This window comes from Stegostoma tigrinum, chromosome 6, assembly GCF_030684315.1.
Source record: "Stegostoma tigrinum isolate sSteTig4 chromosome 6, sSteTig4.hap1, whole genome shotgun sequence".
In the NCBI taxonomy this organism is placed as follows: domain Eukaryota; kingdom Metazoa; phylum Chordata; class Chondrichthyes; order Orectolobiformes; family Stegostomatidae; genus Stegostoma; species Stegostoma tigrinum.
This window is the reverse complement of record NC_081359.1, coordinates 80,335,635-80,362,117: the sequence shown is the minus strand read 5'-3', so window position 1 is coordinate 80,362,117 and position 26,483 is coordinate 80,335,635. Positions and strand designations below refer to the sequence as shown.

The window sequence follows — 26,483 nt, the reverse complement described above, 5'->3', positions numbered from 1 at the left end:
AGGACAGGAGAATTTGTAATGCTAGAATTAAGAGGCTGGGGGCTTAGGAGAGTTTTTGTCTTTTGGCAAAAATTTGAATGAAGGCTTCAGCAGCAAATGTTGGTAATGTTGTGAAAGTAGATAAAAGTAGCTTGTCTTTGTGATGGAAAAAATATGGGTCAGGAATTCAGATTTGGATCAGATAGGACATCATAGAACATTTTATGTCACAGAAATGTGATTCTGATTTTTTGGTGTGCATAGGGAAATAGGATGATTTTAGTATATGAATGTTCTTACTGGCACATGTTTAAGATTTTAAAATTAGACCATAAATTCAACAAAAAAAATCCCTGCCCCCTCCAACTTGTCAAATGGTTTGTTACAGATGATGCTTAATCAAGTTAACAATTTATCAGTAACGGTTGTTATGATGGCAACACATAAGAAATAGTAAACAAGTGTTCTAAATATATTAAGACAGTTTAGACAGCTTGTAAGACAAAAAGCAAAACAGTTTTATCCTTTACAGATATTCAATCCCAGTCTAAAACCACTCCTATTTCAACTCTCTTTAATTTCTTACTTAAATTCTTCACAACTCTCTTCCTTGGACAGCTGATCTGGTCATCTTCAAGTCTGTTGATGTGATCCTTTTTTCAATTCTGATGGTGTCTCCCCACCCAGTTCTATTTGCACAAAGACTTCCATACAAAATTCTCACAGCCTGGAAGTCTCATACTGACACCCACCTGCCAGGGTACTGGTTTTCCTGAATTGAATATTTTATCATCCTGTTAGGATGAAACTGTTCTTCCAAACTGAAGTCCGAAGTCCAACGTCCAACTAGTGACCCCAATCTTTCATCATGTCAACCATTAATACCAGAGAGAACCTGTTAGGTACTTGTCTGAATCATATGCCGCCTTTGTTATGATGTATTTAAGTAATTTTCCAAATGACAACCCTTTTAAAAATAAATAATCTTCAAAGAAATGAAATCACATCTGCCTCTCCAAGATTACAATTTCCAAGTTAAATATACTGTACCATGTTTTTATTGTCTTACTGGGTTTGTTCATTTATCGTGATGCAACTTTTTCACGTGTAAATTAGTAGGATAACAATAAGAAGAAATCCTCACCATTTATTTTCTTTAAAGATTCGAAATGTGGAAGGCAATTGTAAGGGTTGGTAGTATTGGTAAAAATGAACTAATTTGGCAAAAATTGTAGATTGAAGCTAGTGTGTAATCGTTGGCTGCATAAACCATTTAGGAGCATCGGTGTTGTTGGAGGTCAGTTATCTCAGTCCTGGACATCTCTGCAGGTGTTCGTCAGGATAGTGTCCTTGGCCTGATTGCCTTTAGCTACTTCATCAATGACGTTCCCTCCATCATAAGGTCAGAAGTAATGATGATCATGCATAATGTTCAGCACTGTTTGTGACTCCTCTGATACTGAAGTATGCATGTTCTAATGCAACAAAACATGGACAGTATTCAGGCTTGGGCTGACACATGGCAAGTAATCTTTGTACCACACAAATGACAGGCAATAACAAAAATAAACTAATCATCACCCCCGTCATTCAATAGTGTTACCATCACTGAATCCCCCACTGTTGACAGTCTGGGAGTTACCACCAGAAATTCAACTGGATAAGTATAAGTGCAATGGCTGCAAGAGCAGGTCAGATGCTAGGAATACTACAACAAGCAACTCAACTCCTGACTGCCTGAAGCCTGTCCACAATCTGCAGGAGTGTGTTGGAATTCTCCCCACTTGCGTGGGTGGATGTAGCTCCAACAACACTCAAGAAGCCTGACACTATCCAGGATGAAGTAGCCTGTTTGGCACCACGTCCACTCCCTCTGCCACTGAAGCTTGGTAGCAGCAGTGCATACTACCTACGAGTTACACTGCAGAAATTCACCAAAGATCCTTAGTATCTTCCAAACCTATGACCCCCATCCATTTTGAAGGGCAACGGCAGCAGATACATTGGAACACCACCATTTACAAGCTCCTTTTTAAGCCACTCTCCGTCCTGACTAGAAGGTGTATCACCTTTCCTTTTACTGTTGTTGGTTCAAAATCCTAAAATTTCCTCTAATGGCATTGTGAGTCTACCTACAGTATATGGACTATGCTTCAAGATGACAGCTCAACACCACCTTCAAGGGAACCTGAACTGACAATAAATGCTGGCCTGCCAGTGACACTCTCATCCCACTGGAGACACACAAATTTTACTTACTGACTCATAAGGAGATCGTGGAAGTCTTTGCATTTGAAAAATACTATCATTTTCCCATGATCAGAAAAGTACAGCAATTTTATGTTTGACTTGTCCTATTTTTATGTTTTAGTATGACTTGAGATTTATTTTAATTGATAATTTGTGTTATTTTATCCTGATTCCATTGTAATCTGGGTTAAAATGACAAGGTGTGATAAATGCTCACTTTGGTTATATTAATTTTGTGATTTCCCAAAATAATTGGGAGGGAGCAGTGCCCGTTCTTCTAAGACCATAAGAAATGGGAACAGGAGCAGGCCATTTGGCTGTTGAGCCTGCTGTACCAATCAGTAGGCTGATGGCTAATCTGACATTCCTCATGTCCACTTTCCTGCCCTTTTTCCTAACCCTTGAATCCCCTACTGATCAAAAAATCTATCTGTACCGTAAATATCACAAGACACTGCCCCACAGCTCTCTGTGGCAAGGAGTTCTAAAGGCAATCAATGTCCTGAGAGAAGAAATTCCTCCTCATCTCAGTCGTTAATGGGTGCCTGTTAATTCTGAGGGCATCCCTTTGGTCCTAAACTCTCCCTTAAGGGGAAATAGGTACTCAACCTGTCGAGCCTCTTAAGAAGAATCTTGTATGTTCTTATGAGATCATTTCACTTCTCCTTCTTCTCTACTGCAGTGAGTAGAGCCCCAACTTGTTCAGCCTGTGCTTTTAAGACAATCCCTCCACATTAGGGATAATCCGAGGGAATCTTCTCTGAAGTGCCTCCAATGAAGTTATACTTTAACAAGGGGCTCTCATTACTCCAGATGAGATCCCACTATCACCTTGTACACTTGCACTAAGATTTCCCTGCGCTTAAACTTCAATCCTTTTGAACATTCCATTACATTTAAACATTCCATTAGCTTTCCTGTTTACCTGCTGCATCAGTGTGCTAGCTTTGCATTTTGTGTGCAAGTAGCCCTGAGTCCTTTTTTATGTTGCAGCTTTCTGCTGTAGTTTTTCTCCATTTTAATAATCTGATTTTTTTTTTAGTTCTGTTCAAAAATAAACAACTTCACATTTTCCCACAATATAAGCCATTTGTAACTTGTTGCAGTCTCAGCACTGATTCCTGTGGAACCCTGAAAGCCATAGATTGACAGATTTCTCAGGTTGACAAACACTAATGAATGACCCCAAACCCTGTGTGATCTTACCTTGTGTATTAAACTTTTATTCTTAACCCTATCAACGCCTTCTGGAAGTCCAAATATGCTGCATCTACAGGATACTCATTATCCATGTTGCTTGTTACATTTTCCAAGAATTCTAGCAAATTAATCAAACATGAACCAGGGACCCAGGTTCGATACCGTCCTGGGGCAACTGCGTCTGTCGAGTTTGCACGTTCTCCCTTTGTCTATGTGGGTTTTCTCCCACAGTCAGATTAGATAGCTCTAAATTGTCCAAAGTGTCCAGGAATGTGCGAGCTAGGTGGATTAGCCATGGGAAATGCAGGATTACAAGGATAGGGTAGGGGGGTGCATCTGCATGGGATGCTGTTTGGAGGATTGGTGTGGACATGAGGATTCTGAGAGTTACCGTTTATAAAACCATGCTGACTCTGTATTATAGTTTGACCTCCAAATGTCCTATTATTATTTCCTTAAATATAGATGCTGACAATTTTCATATGACTCGTGTTAAACTAACTAGTCTGCAATTTCCTACTTTCTGCCTCCATCCCTTTTTTTGAATAAGGGTGTTATATTAGCATTTTTCCAATCCACTAAAACCTTTTTTCTGTCCAGGGAATTTGGATTGTTATAGCCAATTGATCCACTATCTCTGCCACTTTCCTTAAGGCCCTAGGATGTAGCCATCAGGCTCTGGGGATTTGTTTGCCTTCAATCCTAATAGTTTGTGCAGTGATTTTTTTTTCCTTCGTGATGGTGATTTTTTTTTTAAGTTCCTCCCTTTCTATAACTACTATATTACCTGTTACTCTTGGAAAACTGAAGCAAAATATGAACTTTTGTTTGACTGCTATATCTGTTTTTCTCTACAATTAGCTCCCTAAATTTATCCTCCAAGGGACCAACATTCTTGGTCTCTGTCTTTTTATATACTTACAGAAGCTGTTGCTATTCAGTTTTCTACTTTGTGCTACTTTCCTATCATAATTTGCCTTACTAAAAAATGTCATAAAAAGCAACGTTTTACTGAACTTTGAACATTTCCCAATCTTCGAACCTACCATTTGTCTTTACACTATGGCATGCCTTAGGTTTTGCCATTATCTTACACTTCTTTGGTTAGCCATGGATGGTTTATGACCTGGCCCCCAAAAAATCTTGCCTTCTGCAATATATTTTGGTTGCGAGCAATTCGGTAAGTCCTCATACCAGTGCGCATCAACTGTCTTAGCTTTTAGTTTCCCTCCAGTTCTCGAAGGCCAGATCTGTCCTCGTGCCTATGAAATGACCTTTTACTTAAGTCCTGAATGCTAGTGTCACCTCCAATTTCTTACCCTCCAGTTGATGCAGAGGAGCTTCTTTTCTGGCGGCTCCAAGAAACAATGTTGCTCCAAGAAATAATATCTAATACGTTCAATGAACTCTCCCTTGAGGCTATCCTTGCCAATTTGAATGCACACAAATTGTTGTCAAGATTACCTAGAAAATATAGTGTGTGAACAGGTTAAAACAGGCTGTAAAAATTTCTATTTCAGGAATAATGACCAGAAGACACTTGCTGCGATTTGTTTTCCAGGTTCGTCAAGACTTAGTAGAAGAATATGAGCAGGTCAAAGGAATTGTTAACACTTTGGAAAGCTTTAGAGTAGAGAAGCCACCAACTGATTTCTCTGTCCCTCAGCAAGATGAATCTTCCAAAGATCCCAGTGTTTGGCCACCACCTATTCCAGTTGAACACCGGTGTGTAAAATTAGTAATATTGAATGCTAGTTTAGTGAAACTGAGTTTGAATGAAATTGTTTCAGGGATAGTAGGAACTACAGATGCTGGAGAATCTGAGATAACAAGGTGTAGAGCTGGATGAACATAGCAGGCCAAGCTTGCTGTGTTCATCCAGCTCTATTTTGAATTTTCTTTGTTTGTTAAGACTCCTTTAAAAATCTATATCTAATTTCAATGTTAGAAATGTTTGTGATGATATAAAGGGTTGAGATTAAGGTAATGGGGGAGGGGGGTGGAGGTGTGAAAAATCAATATTGTAAGGCCATAAAGTGGCCTGTGGTTAGTATTGGCAAAATAGCAAAAGTAATTGGAGCTGGAGTAGATCACCTCATGCAGCAAGGCCGCTGTACCTTGATCACACCTGAGTAATGTCAACTTTGTCCTATTTTCTATTATTCCCCTTTCACCCAACATTTATTATCTTCTGCTTAAATGTTCTGTGAGCGTGCACTGACCTCTCGATCAGAGAATTATAAGGAATGATAACTCTAACTATATCTCATCAAATTCTAATTGGCTAACCCGCTTGTTGTGAGACTGTGACCTTTTTAAGTTCTAGATATTCCAGCCAAGAATACAAACTGGCAGCATCAATTAGAAACTTTGTGATTGACATACAAGGGCTCCTAAAATTCCCCTGCATGCCATTATTTACTGAAAGGTATGCTGCTTTTCGAAGTTGTATAATTTTACAATAACATATATAATGCATCTGGGAGCTGGTTTGCTATGCATCGTGATGCCAACTACATGGGTTCAATTCCTGATGGAGGTCCCATCTTCTTGACCTCATCTGAGGCATGATGATCATGAACTATACTAATTGTCCCAAGTGGGACTTGAACCCAGGCTTCCTGGCCAAGAGGTAAGGTTGCTACCACTGCACTACAGGAGTTCTTTCCCCTCTCCATTTATTTTGTTTCCAGAAGTGCTGTTGCACAAAACTGGTTTCCGTTTCTCATCTATTCTCGTTCAGTCAACCTGTTCAGGGGTGTTCTTACTTACCTCTGGAACAAGTGGGACTTGAATCTGGGCCTTGTGGCTCAGATGTGGGAGCACTACCACCTTGCCACAAGAGCCCTTCAATCTGCCATCTAAGATGTTGATATGGATAATAAACACCTGAAGTCCATGTGCTGACTACACTAGTCACCGTCCGCCCCAGCCCCAGCCCTGAATATGATGCCTTATTCATACCAGAAGCTAATGTGGACCAGCCACACACATGCTATGATTACATGAACTGGTTAGAAGCTTTCAATTTTACATTGAATAACTCACCTACTGACTCCTGTAAGATTATCCAAGGCCCAAGTCGGCAGTGTGATGGAATGCACCTTAGTCGCCTTGATGACTGTAGCTCCAAGTATCTCAACAACTTTCAGGATAAAAGAACTTCACTCAATTGGCACTCTGTTACCACCTTTAAATATGTACTTCTGCCACCACTGGCAAACAGTACTTTGTAACATCCACAAGGTATACTGCAGCAACTTTGCAAAGCTTCTTTGACCACACTTTCCAAATCTCTCAAATCTGTCTTGAATGTCAAAGGTAACAGAAGCATGTGTACGCTGTTTGGCAAGTCTCCCTCCATGTCACATCCTGGATGTCTTGAAGTGACATCACTTTTCCTTTAATCATGCTGGGTCAAAATCCTGGGACTCTCTCCCTAATAATGTTTAACGTACTTATACCACATGGTTCAGTGATTCAAGAAAATAGTTCAACACCACCTTCTTGAGCACAATTTAAACTCATGCCTCAGAGCAGCATGATTCATGCCCTGTGAATTTAAAAAATGTATTTGTCAAACACTCAAACTCTTTCATAAAGCTAAGTTGGATCTATCTCATCTTTGGAGTCATAGAATCATAGTCATACAGCACGGCAACAGAACATTCAGTGCAACTGATCCATGCCAAACAGACATCCCAATCTCACATAGTCCCATTTGCCAGCATTTGGCTCATATCCCTCTAAACCCTTCCTATGCATATACCAATCCAGATGCCTTTTTAATTTTGTAATTGTACTAGCTTCCACCACTTCCTCTAGCAGTTCATCCCATATGTGCACCACCTTCTGTGTGAAAATGTTACCCATTAAATCCTTTTTAAATCTTTCCACACTCGCCTTTAAACCTATGCTCTTAGTTTAGGACTCCTCCACTCCAGGAAAAAGATCTTAGCTGCTCACCCTATTCGTGACGCTTATGATTTATAAACCGGTAAAAGGTTACCCTTCAACCTCAGATGCTCCAGAGGAAAAAGCCCCAGGCTTTTCAGCCCCTGTCCATAACTCCAACCCTCCAGTCCTGGCAACATCCTTGTAAATGTTTTCTGTGCTCTCTCAAGTTTAATAATATCCTTCCTATAGAAAGACAACCAGTATTGTATGCAGTATTCTAAAAGTGGCCTCACCAATGTTCTGTACATCTGTTTTCCTCACAACCAACTATTTTAAAATGCTACATTGTATGTAGAATATATATCAATGTTTAATTTATTTTTATTATCTAAGAATTTAGTTTCCTCATTGTGAAAAAGTAATTGTCTGATAACAATCTTCAGACTTTTTTTACCCCCTATTGTAAAGATAAGCTCATGATATTTGTCTTAAATAGGATTTTAAATGGATGACAGTTTTTTGTTTCCATTCATTCGTGGGAACTGGGTGTTGCTGGCTTTTTGTTTTATTTTTTGCTTGTGGGACATGGGCATTGCAGATTGGTCAGCATTTATTTGCTTGCCTGTGCCTAGCTGCCCTTAAACTCAATAGCTTGCTAGACTATTTCAGAAGCTAATTGAAAATCCTCCACATTATTGTGGTTCTGGAGTGACATGTAGGCCAGACCAGGTGAGGATGGTGCAGTTCCCTCCCTGAAGGGCATCAGATGAGTTTGTTTCTTCAATGGTGTTCAGTAGATTCTTCATTTCAGATTTCTTATTATTGAATTCAAACTCCCATCCCCAGAACATTAGCTGAGTTTTGGATTAGTAGTCTGGCGATAATACCACTAGGCCATTGCCTCATCATTGCTAGGCTGGTATTTATTGCCTAACTGTAGTTGCACTTGAGCACAGCTAACTACCACCTTCTCTTGAACCACAACAGTCCATTTGTTGTAGATAGATCCATGGGTTGACAGAGCTGTTGAGAGGTTGGTCATTTAACCCAAGAGAAATAAGGATTTTGTAGACTCAATCCTGTGCTCTTCAGGCATTTAGTGGCTTTTTTAGTTGCCAGGTACGAAAAGTAAATGAAACTATCAGGCGATCTAAGGATTACATTTTATATCTAACTTTGGAAATGTGGTAACGTCTTGCCTTTGGTCTGTAAAATTGTTGGCTCATGCTTGAGTTTTGAGTAAATAACTTCTGATCACATTTCAGATCGATACTGACTGAATGCTGCATTAATAAATGTACCATTTTTGGGTTGAATGTTAAGCTGAATTCCAGATGGATGTAAACATTCTAATAACACAAATATTTAAAACATCTTTAAGTAAAGATTTAAAAATTAATTATCAAAATTTTATATTGACTAAGTTTTTAAAAAATTTTGAAGAGTAACTATTACAGCCTCTAACATGATTTGATATAACAAAGTGTGGAGCTGGATGAGCACAGCAGGCCAAGCAGCATCTTAGGAGCACAAAAAATGCTGCTTGACCTGCTGTGTTCATCCAGTTTCACGCTTCGTTATCTCGGATTCTCCAGCATCTGCAGTTCCCATTTATCTCTGAGCATGATTTGATAGATTTTTTTGCATTTTATTGCATTAGCCTTGAAAAAGCTGATTTTTGTTGCGGGGGCGGCAGTGGGGAACTGACTTGTGATTAATACTTTCACTTATTAGTCATTTTGAATAGGTTCAGTCAGTGCAGATTAGTAATGACTTACTGTCTGGACATCATTTGACAGGAAATTATGGGTACCGCCTAACAGTGTGGTGTTGAATTTCAGAGCTCCTTTGAAGCGGCAGAATCGTGAGGTTAAACCTGTGCGAAAAGAATCGCCAGTTGTCCAGGCAAGAGGACTTGTGGGTCGAGGTCAGCAGGCTGGAAGAGCCGAAAAATCCAGCAGCAAGCATAGTGGTGATTCCAGAACAAGAGGAAAAGATGACAAGGTATAATTTTGCTGCTTGTTAATTGTACATTTATGAAACTTATTGCCTTTTTTTTTACTTAAAAGATGACTGGTTATTTTATAAACTTTAGATGTTGAAGCCATAAAGTTGCATGCCACTTCCAAGTTGTGTAATGTGCACTTTTTTTTTCATTACACTTGAGATCGTTTTCATTTTTCAGTGCCTGGGTGTGTGTTCAGGACAAGATTTACCCAGAGATGCTGTTTGTTGATCTTTCTATTATGACCAGTAGTGTGGACCAGGAGTCCTCAGCATGACGGCATCTCTTGGACTGTCCACCTGTCCAGGAGCCACCGTGAGAACAGCAATGGTGCAGATAACTTCCAGCCTGTTTTAAAAAGTCAAGCTCTTTCTTGGCCTCTTGTGTAATCTGCAGCAAACCAAAGGTCACTAGCCAGTCCCTTTTTTTTAAACCATTTTCTGTCAGCCATTGCCTGTAACCAATGACTTAAGAAGCAGAACAATTAGTGTGCCAACTACCTTATGTATTCGGAAGGGTGTGGAAATGAGATCAGATAACTTTTAAAGAAACAAGATGTACTCTGAATCCATTTTTGTTAGTCTGAGTCTCAGACAGTTAAATTGGGGACTTGGGTTACATATTTAACTTTTGTGACCAACTGGGATTAGTAAGCTTGAGTACCAGTTCAATTTCCTAAGTGAATGGTCGCAATATACAGATGATGGAATTCATAAATGTCCGCTTGGTCTTCGGCCTAGTACAGAAGATTGAGGACTGAGATTTCAAAACTGAGACTGTTTACTGGGCAAAGATGTGGATAATCTGCAACAGCACCTCGAAGCACTAGGAAATACCATTAGTACTGCTTTCACAAGATCCTTCTATTCATTTGACAAAAATGGTGGTCGAACAGCAGCATCCTCTCCCAAGTCAATTTGTGCTAATTACATGCTAATCTATGAAAACTAACTCTGCTGGGCAGAACAAGTTATTTGTAAACCTCACATCAGGTGCCAGAAGCACCTGCTGTAATTGCACTCGGTGGGACCTTGACTGTCAGGAGGACAGTAGAAATGCTTTGGAGATGGCCTCGAAGCATTCTTGAAGATTTCATATATTCACACTTGCTCATGGAAATACCTGGCCTATGACTGTCTGAATGTGCATGTACTTCTGGAAAGGCATTAAACATACCAAAAGATTTCACTAGAATGTGCTGAGCCTTTGGAAGAAGTGCACAAATCTCCAAGCAACTCTTCTGCCCAACCCTTCAAACACCACAAGTATATTGCAGATTTTCTGATCACACATTGGACTTTTATAGGTATTCTCTGAACCTATGGGTCGAGAGTGGAAACAAGTAATTATCTGTCCCTTATGAAGCCTTCTTCAGTCCTAACTTGTCAGTCCAAACCTGAATGTTGTCCAGACTTTCACCATATAGCTGTGGAGCGCTGCTTCACCTGAAGAATGTGGTTGGTTACCTCAGATTTGTTTCCTTCCCCTTCCAAACCCTCAGTTAGGTAATTTGACATGTTGTAAATTATAATAATTTAACTCTGGTTTTGCCATGAGGCCCAGGAAGCTCCATACATTTGATCTGTCAGTTTATACCTTCATATTCCATGTGGCCATGAACTTTTTATTGATGTTGAAGGGTCTAGGCCCGCAGCCTCAGCCTTCCTGCTGCGTTCATCCAGCTCTACTCCTTGTTATCTCAACTTTTTATTGATAGTGTTTATACAAACAAATATGTAGTAGCGAGACACTAGAAGGACCAATTGATTCAGATTTCAACGAAGAAACATATTCCATAAGGGTTCTTTTTAAATTTTGAAAATTAAAATTGCAGCAGCAGAAATTCACATTCAGCAATGATTTTGGTCTCAAAGAAGCAATGACATTCACCATTGATCGTAAAATAAAGTCTGAACCGGGGATGGGTGTGGTAAATTTCACTCAAATCTGTGTTTCTTTGCAGTATTCACTAATTCTGTGGAAACTAGAAAGAACTCAGAACTCAGGTTGGGTGGGATAATGAATAGATGATTATATTCAGAACCTGACCAAATTAAATTGCTGTGTAGATTCATGTTAAAAAGGAATTGTAGCAAAAGATTGTTAGCAGAATCATCTTAAATTTTAATTATAAAGCAAAATGAGTCACCTCTTTTAAAAAGTCACACATCTTCATGCATCGGGTAAGTTTTTTTTAAAGGTGTCTTTAAACAGTTTAAAAAGTGAGATCCTTCCCACGTTTTTGGAAGCTGTAACACTATTTATTATCTGTATCCTTGATAGTTGTTTGGATTTTTTTCAATCTGGAAGAGGCTTTGAAGGCTCTTAATGTTGTATTGTGTTGTGAGTCAGCCCAATTCTTGCTAGTACTATTTCTTACCTGTTAACCTTGAAGTCAGTAAATACAATATTGAAATCCTCTGGGCAGTGCAAATGGCCCACTGGTGTTTCCAGATGTGCATACTAGTGTGTGTCACCTATAGAACAGTGCTAAATATTTGAAACTTTACTGTTATTTATACAGGTAAGTCTGGTCTATTAACTTTGATTCTCATTAATAAAGTAATCAAACATTAAAATATTATACAATTTCAAATAATTTTCTTTTAAATGAATGTAATTAATATTCCAGTCTTAATCTTAGATGGCCATCATTTGTCATTCTTTTAGCTTCTAGCATTCTAAGTACCCAAGAGCTGCATTTCTCAAATTGTGTTTTCTTGCTCACCGTTTGCATGCTCAAAGAACCGGTCTAGAACAACACAGTATTTGCCTCCTAATATGTGCTTTGAAAATTTACTTCGTCTTTTTTGTATACCTGCTGATGCTTGGCAATAAAAAATTCATTATGGTCTCTGATTAATTTGATTCTAGAGCAGAAGAAACCCGCAAGAAGCATCAGGAGATGGAGACGGAAAAAAATTTGATGGAACTGGTTATGATAAGGATTTGGTTGATGTTCTGGAGAGAGATATTATTTCCAGGAATCCCAATGTCCACTGGTATTATGATATTAAAATTGGGGTTTAAAAATACTCAAGTTTTGGTTATGGGTGCAAAACTTAGCATGTTCATTTTCTGTTCAGGGATGATATAGCTGATTTAGAAGATGCCAAGCGACTTTTGAGAGAAGCTGTTGTGCTACCAATGTGGATGCCTGACTTCTTCAAAGGAATAAGGCGACCTTGGAAAGTAGGAATTTAGTTTTTGTTGAGATTGTGATAGAATTATTGTATATTATAGCACAGGCAGGCATTTGACCTACGCTACCCCTTTTCCCTAACACCTGACATATATCTTTAAGAGCACATTGAATTCTCTTTTTAAAATTCCCATGGATTCTGATTCCACGCGTTTTCAGGTGTTGTGTTCCAGATCTTAACCCTGTATGGTTATATTTTTCCCACACTTGTCTAATTTTATTTTGCCAAATATTTTAAACTTGTACTGGTACTTACCCTTTCGGCAAAGGAAATAATTTCTCTTTACCTGCTCTATGTAAACCCCTCAAGTTTGAGTTTCCCTATTAGCTGTACCATTGTTTAACCTTCAAAAATGAACCTCAGCTTCTCCAGACTCTCCATGTATCAGGAATGAAAGGACATTGGCCACCTGGGATAAGTTTTAACTCTGCCATGGGTCATGACGTTCTTTTTAAAGTGTTCAGAATTATGCAGATTGCTCCAGCTGAGGCTTTGCCAAAGATTTATGAAGGTTTAGCATTATTTCCTTGTTTTTATACAAAATGTCTGTAGCAAAACTAGAGTCAGTGGAAATCGGAGGGGGGAAAGTTCTCTGCTGGTTGGGGTCATAGCTGGCACATCATAAGAAAGTTGTAGTTGTGAGTTAGTCATCCCAGCTCCAAGGGACATCTCTGTAGGACTTACTCACGATCCTAGGCCCAACTATCTTCAGCTGCTTCATCAATGATCTTCTCTCCATGGTAAAGTCGGAGGTAGGGAATCTCATTGATAATTGCATAATGTTTAGCACTATTCATGACAGTTAAGATACTGAAACAGCCCATGTCCAAATGCAGCAAGACCTGGATAATATCTAGACTTGGGATGACGAGTGCCATTCAGGCCACACTTATCAGGCAGTGAGCATCTCCATTAAGAGACAGTCTAACCACTGCCACTTGATGTCACCCTGTCAATGGTATCACCATCCCCCTTATTCACACTGCACTATCGAGCAGCAGTGTGTGCCATCTACAAGATGCATTGCTGGCCATGCAGCATCAGAGGAGCAGGAAAACTGACGTTTCGGGTTGGAACCTGTCTGCAGAAGGGTCCCGACCCGAAACATCAGTATTCCTGCTCCTCTGCTGCCTGGCCTGCTCTGTTCCTCCAGCTCAACACTGTTTTCTCAAACTTGAGCATTGTCAGTTCTTACTATGTCACAAGATGAGCTGCAGCGATTTGCTAAAGATTCTTAGACAAGATCTTCCCCGAACCCATGGCTACTACCATCCAGGAGGACAAGGGCAGCAGGAACATAGGAATGCTACTACCTGCAAGTTCTCCAAGTTATTCACCACCATGGCTTGGAAGTGTATTGCGGTTTGTCAGTGTCAGTGGGCACAAAACCCTGGAATTCCCTCACAAATAGCATTGTCGGTCTACCTGCAACACGTGGACTGCAGCAATTCAAGAAGGCAGCTCGCTATCACCTTCAAATGCAACTAGGGATGCACAATAAATGCTGGCCCAGCTAATGACGTCCATGACGTCCATGTCCAAAAGTGAATAGAAAAAACTTTGCTGAGTAAATACTCAATAGACAAAAGGTGCAGGAGTAGGCCATTTGGCCCTTCGAGCCAGCACCGCCATTCATTATGATCATGGCTGATCATCCACAATCAATATTGTGTTGCCGGCTTATCCCCATAACCCTTGATTCCACTATCTTTAAGAGCTCTATCCATCTCTTTCTTGAAACTATCCAGAGACTTGGCCTCCACTGCCTTCTGGGGCAGAGCATTCCATATATCCACCACTCTCTGGGTGAAGAAGTTTTTCCTCAACTCTGTTCTAAATGGCCTACGTCTTATTTTTAGACAGTGTCCTCTGGTTCTGGACTTCCCCATCAACGGAAACATACTTCCTGCCTCCAGATTGTCCAATCCCTTAATAATTTTATACGTCTCAATCAGATCCCCTCTCATCCTCCTAAACTTAAGCGTATACAAGCCCAGTCGCTCCAATATTTCAACATATGATAGTTCTGCCATTCTGGGAATTGACCTTGTGAACCTATGCTGCCCTCCCTCAATAGCCAGAATGTCCTTCCTCAAATATGGAGACCAAAACTGTGCACAATACTCCAGGTGCGGTCTCACCAGGGCCCTGTACAGCTGCAGAAGGACCTCTCTGCTGCTATACTCAATTCCTCTTGTTATGAAGGCCAGCATGCCATTAGCTTTCTTCACTGCCTGCTGTACCTGCATGCTTGCTTTCATTGACGTAGAAGAACACCTAGATCTTGTTGTACTTCCCCTTTACCTAACTTGATTCCATTTAGATAGTAATCTGCCTTCCTGTTCTTGGCACCAAAGTGGATAACCACACATTTATCCACATTAAACTGCATCTGTCCACTCACTTAGCCTGTCCAAGTCACCCTGTATTCTCATAACATCTTCCTCACATTTCACCCTGCAACTCCATATGCTTTCTTAACTATTTGTTTAAATTGGCCTATCATCTTTAATATGTAGCTCTGTTCTTGAACCACTTTGCAAAACGTGTCACTTACATTAAGCTAATAAAATGTGAGGCTGGATGAACACAGCAGGCCAAGCAGCATCTCCCCACTTACATTAAGCTACCTTGCCATGTTTTTTATATTTTGTGCTCCAAATCTATTGTGTGTTAAATATAGACTAATAGCTATGTTTAAAAAGTGGAGTTGGAGGAATATTTTTTCAAAAAGCTAACCTCTCAATCTGAAAAGTGCAAATTATACTCAGAAATGTCTTACTACCTTGCAATGGCTTGCTATTTCTTGTCTGTACTCATGTTCAACAAATCTGAGAGCTAATTGCCACTTGTGATGAGCAAGAGTTCTTGTAGAATGCATTTAAGTTCAATTCATGTCCAGTACAGAATATTAACTGCCTTTTTAAGTCTAGCTAAAATGCAGGTCCAACAGCAGTCAACTTTACATTATCCTGAACACAGCAACCTGCTTGCTAGTCACCACGTTTACAAAGATTCACTCCCTCCACCACTGATGCTCAATAACAGCAGTGTACCATTTATAAGATGCGTTGTAAAATTTTATTAAGGCTCCTTGAGCAGCATCTTCCACACCCAAGACAACTACCATCTAAAAGGATAAGGAGAGCAGATACACGAGGATGACAACACCAAGAAGCACCCCCCTGTAACTCACTCACTATCCTAACTTTGGAAATATATTACTAGTCCTTCAGTGTTGCTAGGTCAAAATCCTAGAACTCTCTCCATAATGGTGTTGAGTCATTGTAGCAAATGGAACATTGTAGTCAAGAAGGCAGCTGAGGATGGGAAATAGATATTGACTCAGCCAGAGATGCCCATGTCCCTTGAATGAGTTAAATAATACGTAACCTTGTTGCTAAAACTTGATGCTCCAGTTGCCACCTAAAAAGAGTAATTTGACATACCTTCTTGTGAAAATCAGATATAAAACTTTATTTTCAATATACCATGTGCTTTAACTATTTAAATCAATATTTGTAATTTTTACAGGCCAGGTATTAATAATCAGTGTTTTGAATAGAAAGGCTTGCTTTTTTTAGAATCTACAGATAAATTTAATCTTTTGAAGATAATTTTTAAAACCTGTGAATTCGTTTGGCAATGTAATGTAATTTTACAGTTTTCTTTATTCCTTCTGAAAGTTATTGCTGGAAAAAAGGTATAAGCAACTCGAGCACATTTGGCTTGTTCTGCCATTCAATTAGATCATGCTAGTCATGCCATTTGACTTACCTGTTTTTGTTCTAAATACCCCTATACTCTTGCAGAACAGAATACCTCAGTCTTCAAAATTTTATTTGTTTGAGCACCCACAGGCTTTTGCATGAGAAAGCTCCATTAACATTTTGTAGGATAATGTTCCTGGTTTTACTACTATGTGGGACAGCGTTAGTTTCAAGACCATGTGCCTGACTTCTGGATTCACCCATTGGAGAAACTTGGATGACATCTCCAAAGTGCAAAAAGGGATACTTCCATTTTAGATTGAGATTTAAAGGCTCAGAATGTCACAAAACACTTTACAGCTAATTAAGTAGCTTTGAAGTGTAGTTATTGCTGTAATGTAGGAAACATAGCCAAGCTGGACACAGCAAGCTCCTCTGGGCAATAGTATGATAAGAACCACGTAAACATTTCTTGTGACATTAATTGAGGGATGCATAGTGGATACCAGAGATAGCTTCCTTGCTCTACTTTGAAATTGTGCTATGGATTTGTGATGCCCAGGGGGACAGGAGGAACCTAGGTGTAACATTTAGTCCAACAGATGACACCTCCACTTGTGCACTGGTTACAACACTAGAGTGTTAAGCAAAGTTTTTGTCTTTGAGTCCCGGGGTGGGACTTAAATGCTGAACCTCTAATTTAAAAGCGAGAGTTATCCACTGAGCCAGCCTAAATCTTTAACAGGAATGCAGATTGTTATCTAAATGACTATTAGGCTGAGGAAGGGGGAATGTGCAACGAGACCTTAGTATCCTAGTACACCAGTCACTGAGCACACATGGTGCAGCAGGAGGTGAAGAAGGCCTTTATAGCAAGAAAATTAGAATACAGGAACAGGATGTCTTACAGAGCCTTGGTGAGACGACACCTGTACTATTGAGAGTAGTTTTGGCCACCTTACCTGAGTAAAGAAAATGAGGAGGGTTCTTATATAAACCTATCAATTGTAGCAGAATTAGACTGGATAAGCAGACAAAGGATATTTCTCATGTCCAGAACTAAGGGTTACAGTTCAAGGTTCAGGCCATTTAGGACTTAGGTGAAATTTCTTCAGAATAGTGAACCCGTGGAATTCTCTGCCACAGAAAGCAGTTGAGGCCAAAGCTTTGAATAGTTTCAAGAAGGAGTTAGATGTAGTTCTTTAGGGTTACAAGCATCAATGGGTGTGTGTGTGGGGGGCTGGTGGATGGAGAAATGTGGAAACGGGGCACAGAGTTGGATGATCAGCCATGATCAAAATGAATGGCAAAGCAGGCCTGAAGGGCTGAGTGGCCTACTTCGGCTCATGTTTTACATCTTTTGTGTTAAAAATGACATTTGCTATTGTAGTTGCCGGTTCATTTATGTTTGAGTTGCAGTGGTCTGGAGATCTTTGTTCTTGGCGTAGAAATCAGTTGGTTGCCCTCTACTATTTTCTTTTTGTTTACAACAATATGACTGCTAATTTAGTAGTGGGGCTACTGGATCCCTTGCTTATGTTACTAAAGAGGTCTAATGGCTATTTGTAGATTCCCTCACAGAAATAACTTGACGGTGGAGCAGGTGCCGGACTGGGCAAGGCTTCAGGATTCTTCTGTGACTGCATGGGCTACTATCTTGCTGCCAGATTGTACAGGAAGAAGGTTGATGAGAAAGACTAGATTCCTTCTATATAACTGCTTCCTATAAAATCCTTCATATCGCTATGTGACCTGCTTGGCTGCTTGCATTATGCTGTAGTGCATTTGTCTATTCTTGCTGTAGCTTGAAGATGCAAAGCATTCGATAAGGTTCCCCACAATAGGCTATTGTACAAAATCCGGAGGAATGGAATTGTGGGAGATATAGCAGTTTGGGCCGGAAATTGGCTTGCTGAAAGAAGACAGAGCGTGGTAGTTGATGGGAAATGTTCATCTTGGAGACCAGTTACTAGTGGTGTACCGCAAGGGTCGGTGTTGGGTCCACTGCAGTTTGTCATTTTTATAAATGACCTGGATGAGGGCATAGAAGGATGGGTTAGTAAATTTGCAGACGACACTAAGGTCGGTGGAGTTGTGGATAGTGATGAAGGATGCCGTAGGTTGCAGAGAGACGTAGATAAGCTGCAGAGCTGGGCTGAGAGGTGGCAAATGGAGTTTAATGCAGACAAGTGTGAGGTGATGCACTTTGGTAGGAGTAACCGGAAGGCAAAGTACAGGGCTAATGGTAAGATTCTTAGCAGTTTAGATGAGCAGAGAGATCTGTGTCCATGTACACAGATCCTTGAAAGTTGCCACCCAGTTTGACAGGGCTGTTAAGAAGGCATATAGTGTTTTAGCTTTTATTAATAGAGGGATCAAGTTCCGGAACCAAGAGGTTATGGTGAAGCTGTACAAAACTCTGGTGCGGCCGCACTTGGAGTATTGTGTACAGTTCTGGTCACCGCATTATAAGAAGGATGTGGAAGCTTTGGAAAGGGTGCAGGGGAGATTTACTAGGATGTTGCCTGGTATGGAGGGAAGGCCTTACGAGGAAAGGCTGAGGGACTTGAGGCTGTTTTCATTAGTGAGAAGAAGGTTGAGAGGTGACTTAATTGAAACATATAAAATAATCGGAGGGGTGGATAGGGAGAGCCTTTTTCTTAGGATGGTGACGGCGAGCACGAGGGGGGAATAGCTTTAAATTGAGGGGTGAAAGATATAGGACAGATGTCAGAGGTAGTTTCTTTACTCGGAGAGTAGTAAGGGAATGGAATGCTTTGCCTGCAACGGTAGTAGATTCGCCAACTTTAGGTACATTTAAGTAGTTATTGGACAACATATGGACGTACATGGAATAGTGTAGGTTAGATGGGCTTGAGATTGGTATGACAGGTCGGCACTACATTGAGGGCCAAAGGGCCTGTACTGTTCTGTTATGTTCTATGTATGCTAGTCTCTCTGGATGAGCCAGTATAGGGACAACCTAGATTGAGGAATCATCTCCTTGGCAGTCTGACTTTCAAGGAATAATGTCCCCCACAACTTGAACCCCTCAAGAGTTGAGGGCCAGGGGCTGATGTACATAACTTGTTTGTGTACCATTTCAAAATGAAGGGATTTTATGAAGTCTAGTATTATTTAGAACTTGTCTCCTATTCAAGAGTATAATGAGCAAGAAGAGAAGTGTTCTCTTTGGAATGTTTTTTAAATTTGGAATGGAGTTAAATAAAATTCTATTAATATTTTTCTTTTCATATTCCAGGGTGTCTTAATGGTGGGACCACCAGGAACTGGCAAAACCATGCTAGCTAAGGCCGTGGCTACAGAGTGTGGAACAACTTTCTTCAACGTGTCCTCTTCCACATTAACGTCCAAGTACAGGGGAGAGTCTGAAAAATTGGTTCGTTTGTTATTTGAAATGGTAAGTGAAATTACATATGTATTTTCTATTTTCTTTCTTGCTGTTATATAATTAAGGAACAAATTTAATGTGAAAAGAAGTGTTTGCTACTTTCACGAAAAGCAGGGTTAGTCACATGACTTAATTCTATTCTCTACTACCCTCGGCTTCTCAACATTTGTCCTTCCAGTCCTAAACGTGAAAATGTCAGGAGAGGATGCGTCCATGTTTCTATAATTATATTTGAAGATTAATATAGCACCCCAAAAGTAATGTCGCTTTTTTTCATCATGATTTTGGACACAGGACAACCTCACAACAAGATGCTATTTGTTTGGCAAATAGTTAGTTCTAAGCTACTACAAATCTACTTTACTTTGTTTGTGTTGACTCTCTTATTCTGTCCTGAAAGTTTTGTAATTTATACTGGCCACAAAGTCCATGTGAAGGACAAGCACTTCCATGTAACATCCCATAGCTTTGTTCAACTATGTAAAGTGTTAGTTATAAAGGGCTCAGTGATAAATTGGGAATGAGTGCAATTTGAAAACAAAACTGAATTAAACATAGCCTAAATAAATGTCTAATTAAACATCTTATGTAGAAAGGGCATTTGCATAAGTGACGTGCTATAAATGAAGATAGAAAATTACTTAGTTTGGGTACATACAATTTAGCACATTTATTTAAGCTGTGTATAGATTTATTTTTGTTTTCAATTTCTACTCGTAACCAGGGAATTATGGAATATGTTGTTTGTATTATGGAGCGAATGCTACATGCTATTCTTTGGATGATATAATAAATATCTTTAAAGTGGATACTAAAGATAACAAGCTCTACAGCTGGAAGAACACAGCAGGCCAAGCCACATCAGAGGAGCAGGAAAGCTGACGTTTCAGGTCTAGACCGGAAACGTTAGCTTTCCCGCTCCTCTGCGGCATGGCCTGCTGTGTTCTTCCAGCTGTAGAGCTTGTATTCTTAATTTCTGAAGCATCGGTGGTTCCTACCATCTCTGATACTAAAGATATTGTTTTTCCCTCCTTTAGGCCCGATTTTATGCTCCAACAACTATATTTATTGATGAAATTGATTCGATCTGTAGTCGCAGGGGCACATCTGATGAGCATGAAGCCAGCCGTAGAGTCAAGTCAGAGCTACTTATTCAGATGGATGGTATGTTTCCTGTCTGTTTAAAGGCTTCAGTAAACAACTTTCATGTAAAATTAAAAATAAAAACACTTAAATATCAACATTACACCTTCTATCTTCTAAAGTAGTCCCACTCGGATAAGCCTGTCTGTAAAATCAATCTTTTTCTCTGATTTTAGTAATTTTGCTGCGGTCTTGTTCACTGGACAGAACAAAACATCTGCAATGCAAATGTTTTGTGTATATTATTTGCTTCATGCTTTGCTTATAGTCATTTGCTAGTACTGAACTTGAGTGTTGCAAAAAAGACTCATTTTGTTGAAACTTTTTGTCATGCATTTGTCAGAACATCTTGTAAAATATACCAAAGTAAAAGGAAAACAGCATTTGTACTTTAGGAGGGAAATGCTAATTGTTTGGCAAGTGGACTCAGATTGGTACAGAATTCTTATGGGAATGCTACCAGTAAATGATAACTGAACATTTTGTTGCCAAGCACTATATAAATTTTAAAACAGGCTTGTTGACTCTGATCGGTCGTTGCATTACCATACGTGGACTAGCACCTGTTTTACTCAAAAATAGTGACTAACTGTATTAACTAGCTACCCATTTATGCGGTACACTTCTTATGGTTCTGCCATAAGTCCATCAACCTGTCTTGTTTAAAATTTATACTTAGTATGGCAGTTAACTAACAGTTGTCATTAACTGATTCATTCTCCTCTGCAGAGTTAAGTGGGTATAAACTTGACAGATGTAGTATAATCTCGGAAAATGTGAGGGGATGCATTTTGGCAAGAAGGATAGAGGAAGTGATTATTTAAATTAGTGAAAAATTAGAGAAGCTACAGTACTAAGGAATTTGGAGACTTTGTGCATAATTCAGAGAAAAAAAAACACTGCTGTATGAGTCCAGTGGGTAATAGGGAAGTCAAATGGATTGTTAGTCTCTATTTTAAAGGGAATGGAACGTAACAATAGGGAGATCTTGCTAAAACCATTGAGCGCTCTAGTCAGACCACACCTGGAACACTGAACAATTTTGTTCCTGTTGCCGAAGGAAGGATATACTTTCATTGAAAGCAGTTCAAAGAAGGCTCACTGGGTCAATCCTGGATATGGAGGGATTTTCTTATAAAGTGAGGTTGAGCAGCTTCGACTTCTACACTGAAGTTTAGAAAGGCAGTTGATCTTCTTGAAACAAGATTTTTAAGGGTCTGACAAGGTACATGCAGAAAGAATTTTTTGTTTGTTTTCCCCTAGTGGGGGATGTCTAGGGCCAGATGACAACCTGAGTAAGGGGTTGCCAATCTAAGACAGGAGGAGGAATTTCTTCTGAGTGTGGTGGAATTCTTTGCTGCAGATGTCTGGAGCATGCACGTCAATATTGAAGGCTGAAATCCAGATTTTCATTTAGCACGGGAATAGAAAATCTTTCGGGGGAAAATGCAAGAAAGCGGAAGTGGAGATGATCAGATCAGCCCAGCCATGAAATCATTGAATAGTGATGCAGACTTGATGGGCCAATTGGCCTAATGCTTACCCTATGTCTTGTGATCTTAAATTATTCAATAAATAGCATAAGTTGGGCAAGTTTGCATTTGACATTATCCAATCTTGGCTTTAAAAGCCTTTTTTGTGGTTGTTCTTGTCTTTAAAATTAACTTATTCAGAGCTACAACATTTGCAATTTTGGTTGTCTTGAAAGTGAATGAGAAAGGCATTACATAGAAATTGATTTAGCTTGCAACAAAGTAAGTGTTATGACACAAGGCATTGCATTTTCTTTTCCCCATTCCTCTACATTAACACCTTATTTATTGATTAACCTATTTTTGAACCCAGTTACTTGAAAAAGGTGACTGTGATGTAGTCTGGATGTACATTAAAATAGAGCTATTAAACATGCGCACTTGTCTTTACTTTGGCCACAAAGAACTAAACTGTTTGATAGAAATGGCTAGCTTAGTTTAAATTGATGCATGCTGTACTTGAATAGAATGTTGAAAAACCTTTTCTGTAACACTCCAGTTGAAGATGTTTAATATTTTCATTGCTGCAGGTGTAGGGGGTGCTTCAGATAATGATGATCCTTCCAAAATGGTAATGGTATTGGCTGCTACAAATTTCCCGTGGGATATAGATGAAGCTTTAAGGAGGAGACTCGAAAAAAGGGTGTACATTTCATTGCCCACAGGTATAAGATCGTGAATGCTATTAGTGGTACAAGTGATGTCATTTGTTAATAGATTTTTGTTCCGTGTACTTTTAATTACTTGAGATATGAAATAATCTATTTTCATTAAGGCAAATTCATGAATATTTTGTAATTGGTGCATGAATAACAGATTATATCATCAAAAGTCAATGTCTGAGCTTTATTGACAAGAAATGCAAAAATGTATTCTGCTTCAATTATTTTCTAGAATTACTTTGTCATTTTCTCCTCTTAACAGCACATGGGAGGGCAGAGCTATTGAAAATAAATCTCCGTGGAGTAGATGTTGCACTAGGTGTTGATGTTACAGTTATTGCTGAGAAGATGGAAGGCTATTCTGGCGCGGACATCACCAATGTTTGCAGGCAAGGATTTTTAACCAAACTAATAAGTTGATGGTCTAAAGGGTGGCGTAGCAGCTTCAGAAACAACAATGTACTGCATTCTGAAAGTAAATATGAATTCCAGCATCAATAATCAAACTTCAATCCATTGAATTTAACTTTAATGTTAACTTGCATTTTAATGTCGGAGTTGCACTAAGGCATTTCCTAGAAATGTAGTCTGACAACTAGATCGCAGATTGTTCTTCCTAGTAGACTAGTTTGACCACATCCATTGATTGATCATGGATAAGTTAATGTCGAAAGATGCATCCAAGCTGATGAACAGGGTAATAGTGGAGTGAAAAAAACAAAAATCTGATGAATAGAAATCATAGTTAAAGATTTACTTCTACAATTATTGCTTTAATTGCTTTTAGAGATGCTTCCATGATGGCAATGCGACGTCGCATTCAAGGCCTATCTCCAGAAGAAATCAAAGCCTTGTCCAAAGAAGAGTTACAAATGCCCGTAACCATGGATGATTTTGAGTTGTCTCTAAAGAAAATCTCCAAATCAGTTTCTGCTTCAGATCTTGAAAAGTATGCAACATGGATGGCTGAGTTTGGTTCAGTGTAACTAATGTACGTAGTGTACACTGTAAAATGGAAGGTTTTGAGTAATGCATACTGTGTAAAGTCATAGGATATGAAAATTGTATTTGCACATTTGTTCCTTAAAGACAGTACATTATCAATTTGAGCCTTGAGAATCAACTTTACAGCAATCCTGACTCATCACATGCAAAGCACTTTAATACACTAATAAACTAAACTGACACATTGGGAAAGATGAAATCATTTCAAGTTATTTGAAGAATTAACTCATTGGTATGAAAATAGGATTCCTCCACCCCGGGTATATATTGTTCAAATTATCAGTTAGCATTTTAATGCTACATTGAATGCATCTCATTCCCCCTATTTTTTCCTATATTCATTGTCAGAAACATTCCTTTTTGCGATAGTTGAAATGTATAAAGTTAAGTGACATGTTCCATTACTGTGATGCACCTACTTGGTTTAGATACCAAATTTTAAATAAACCATGTTGCTTAACTACTTAGATTTTATGGGACTATGTATTTAACAGCCATAGTTTGCAAAACGTTAACCATCAATTTATCCGTTAGCAGAATTTTTAAGAAGTTGCAATTTTTAAGGAGCATTTTTTAAGTGGCTTGAAAGGAACTCTACAAAATTTAAGATCTACTGATGGGAATTGAATGTTGTATGCAACAGACAAGTTATAATCAGGCTCTTGAGCACATGGGCATAATTTGAAATATTGGTTTACAGACAGTATATTTTCACAATTATTGATACTTCTCTGAAGAGTTTAAGTTCTGTGAAAATATATTATAATTTATATTTCCCTATCATCAGTATGGTGCGAGATTATCTGATTTGTTTCCAATGAAATTTGTATTCTATTTAAGGAACCAGGCCAGTCAAGGTGATGTTTAAATGTTACATGATTTGAATCCTTCTTGAATGTGAAAGTTTGAACAAATTTTCAAATTGCAGGGCCTCCCTGAGATATAAGTGTCTATTTGCTCTAAAATCCTAATGCCACTTTGTAGATCTTAGAAACAGGAGAATAAACTGCTTAGCAATGTCTTTTTATAAAGAGGAAAATTGGCAAGAAGCTGAGAAGATGATCAACTCTACCCAAACCTATCATATGCTTTCCAAAGTTTTATTTTCCCTTTTATATTTAAGTTATATTGCCTGAGGCATGCAGTATGCCATTATATTGATTTTTTTGCTTATGTCCTGCCTCCCGTTGCAAGCTCTATCTCTATTTTCAATTGCCTGTCTAATTTTAAAAATTCATCTTGGCTACTCTTCTACCTAAAGTATAATTTATTTTTCTTTTTCTTTTGAAAAGGAACATAAAGGCACATAATCATACTTCTGTGCAAGTTTTTAATCTTTAGGGCAGTTTAGATGACTTGGTGTTAAATTTGTATGCTTTGTGGTAAATGATTGAGTAGTCCCAGAACAGCTTCAGATATCACCACTACAATTTTAATGCAATAACTGCAAATTAAAATTTATTTCTAACATATATAAAACAGGAAACAAGCGGTTATTTTTAAATGACGTCTTCTTGTATAAAGCCACAATGCTTGCAGAAGTGAACAGTCCTATTAACACTTACTGAGTTAGTCTGTCTACGCAGTAACAATATAGAAAGCTAATTGTGACTAATCGGTCTATGGATGTACAGTAGAATGCATTGAAATGTCAGTATTTGTGGAAACATTTCAGTTTTTCCATTATTTTGCTAAGTATGTTAAAGAAGGCAAGGAATAGACCAGAATATCTTGTATCATTTTGAAACTGGGTATGTGCTGTAAACCAGTTTATTATTTTCAGCATTCAGACTGAAATTGAAGTCTCAGTTTTGGCTCTATTGATTAGTGCTGAATGCATCGCTAATTCAGTGTTAATGTTTAGGTATGAGCATTCTTTTAGTACTTGCACTTTTTGTAACAAAAGACTTTCTAGAAAGAAGGATGTTGTTCTTTGTCATTTTATGTTGTCATTTGTAAACGTGTTATGTACTGTTTTTGGTGAGAGCAATTGTATTACTTTTGCATATTATTTATGTTTTGTCTTGCTGTTATGGAACAGTTCTAAATAAAGTTTCTTTTTTAGTTGTTGTGAAATCTGTGGGAATAATGGGATGATTCCGATCAGTCTGTTTAGTGAACCTGCATTGTTGAATTAATGGCTTTTTGACACTGCACCGCTGTGCTGCTACTTATGGTGAGTCTGTCCTGTCAGTGGGACAGGACGTATGAAGCATGACATGGTGGGCTCTGGGATGTTAAGACTCCGTTCTGAGAGACTGGCTATGCCATGTCTGACCAGTCTTTGGCACAGGTCCCCAGGTGCTGGTAAGGAGAACTTAGCAGAGTAAACAGGGCTTAGGCATGCTGTTGTCATTTCCGGTGCCTTCGTGGATGCCATGATCAGTCCAGTTTCATTCCTCTTTTTCAGACTTTGGAGTAGTTTGATGTAGCTAGAATGATGGTTTGCCAGAAATTATTGATGAATGAGAGACTCTGACATTTT

At 38.9% G+C, this 26,483-nt stretch overlaps 1 protein-coding gene across 3 annotated transcripts in view; it reads left to right on the top strand.

Moving 5' to 3' along the window:
• Positions 1-26,074, top strand: part of katnal1 (katanin p60 subunit A-like 1) — a 31,694-nt gene extending 5,620 nt beyond the window's left edge. For all 3 annotated transcript variants that reach the window (XM_048533494.2, XM_048533491.2, XM_048533493.2), the window contains exons 3-11: positions 4,991-5,154; positions 9,168-9,330; positions 12,206-12,333; positions 12,418-12,523; positions 19,507-19,665; positions 20,694-20,820; positions 22,862-22,996; positions 23,256-23,382; positions 23,781-26,074. In XM_048533494.2, the coding sequence (XP_048389451.2) occupies positions 4,991-5,154; positions 9,168-9,330; positions 12,206-12,333; positions 12,418-12,523; positions 19,507-19,665; positions 20,694-20,820; positions 22,862-22,996; positions 23,256-23,382; positions 23,781-23,979 (1,308 nt within the window). In that variant the 3' untranslated portion in view covers positions 23,980-26,074. The remainder of the gene's footprint in view (positions 1-4,990; positions 5,155-9,167; positions 9,331-12,205; positions 12,334-12,417; positions 12,524-19,506; positions 19,666-20,693; positions 20,821-22,861; positions 22,997-23,255; positions 23,383-23,780) is intronic.
• Positions 26,075-26,483: the final 409 nt, after the last annotated feature.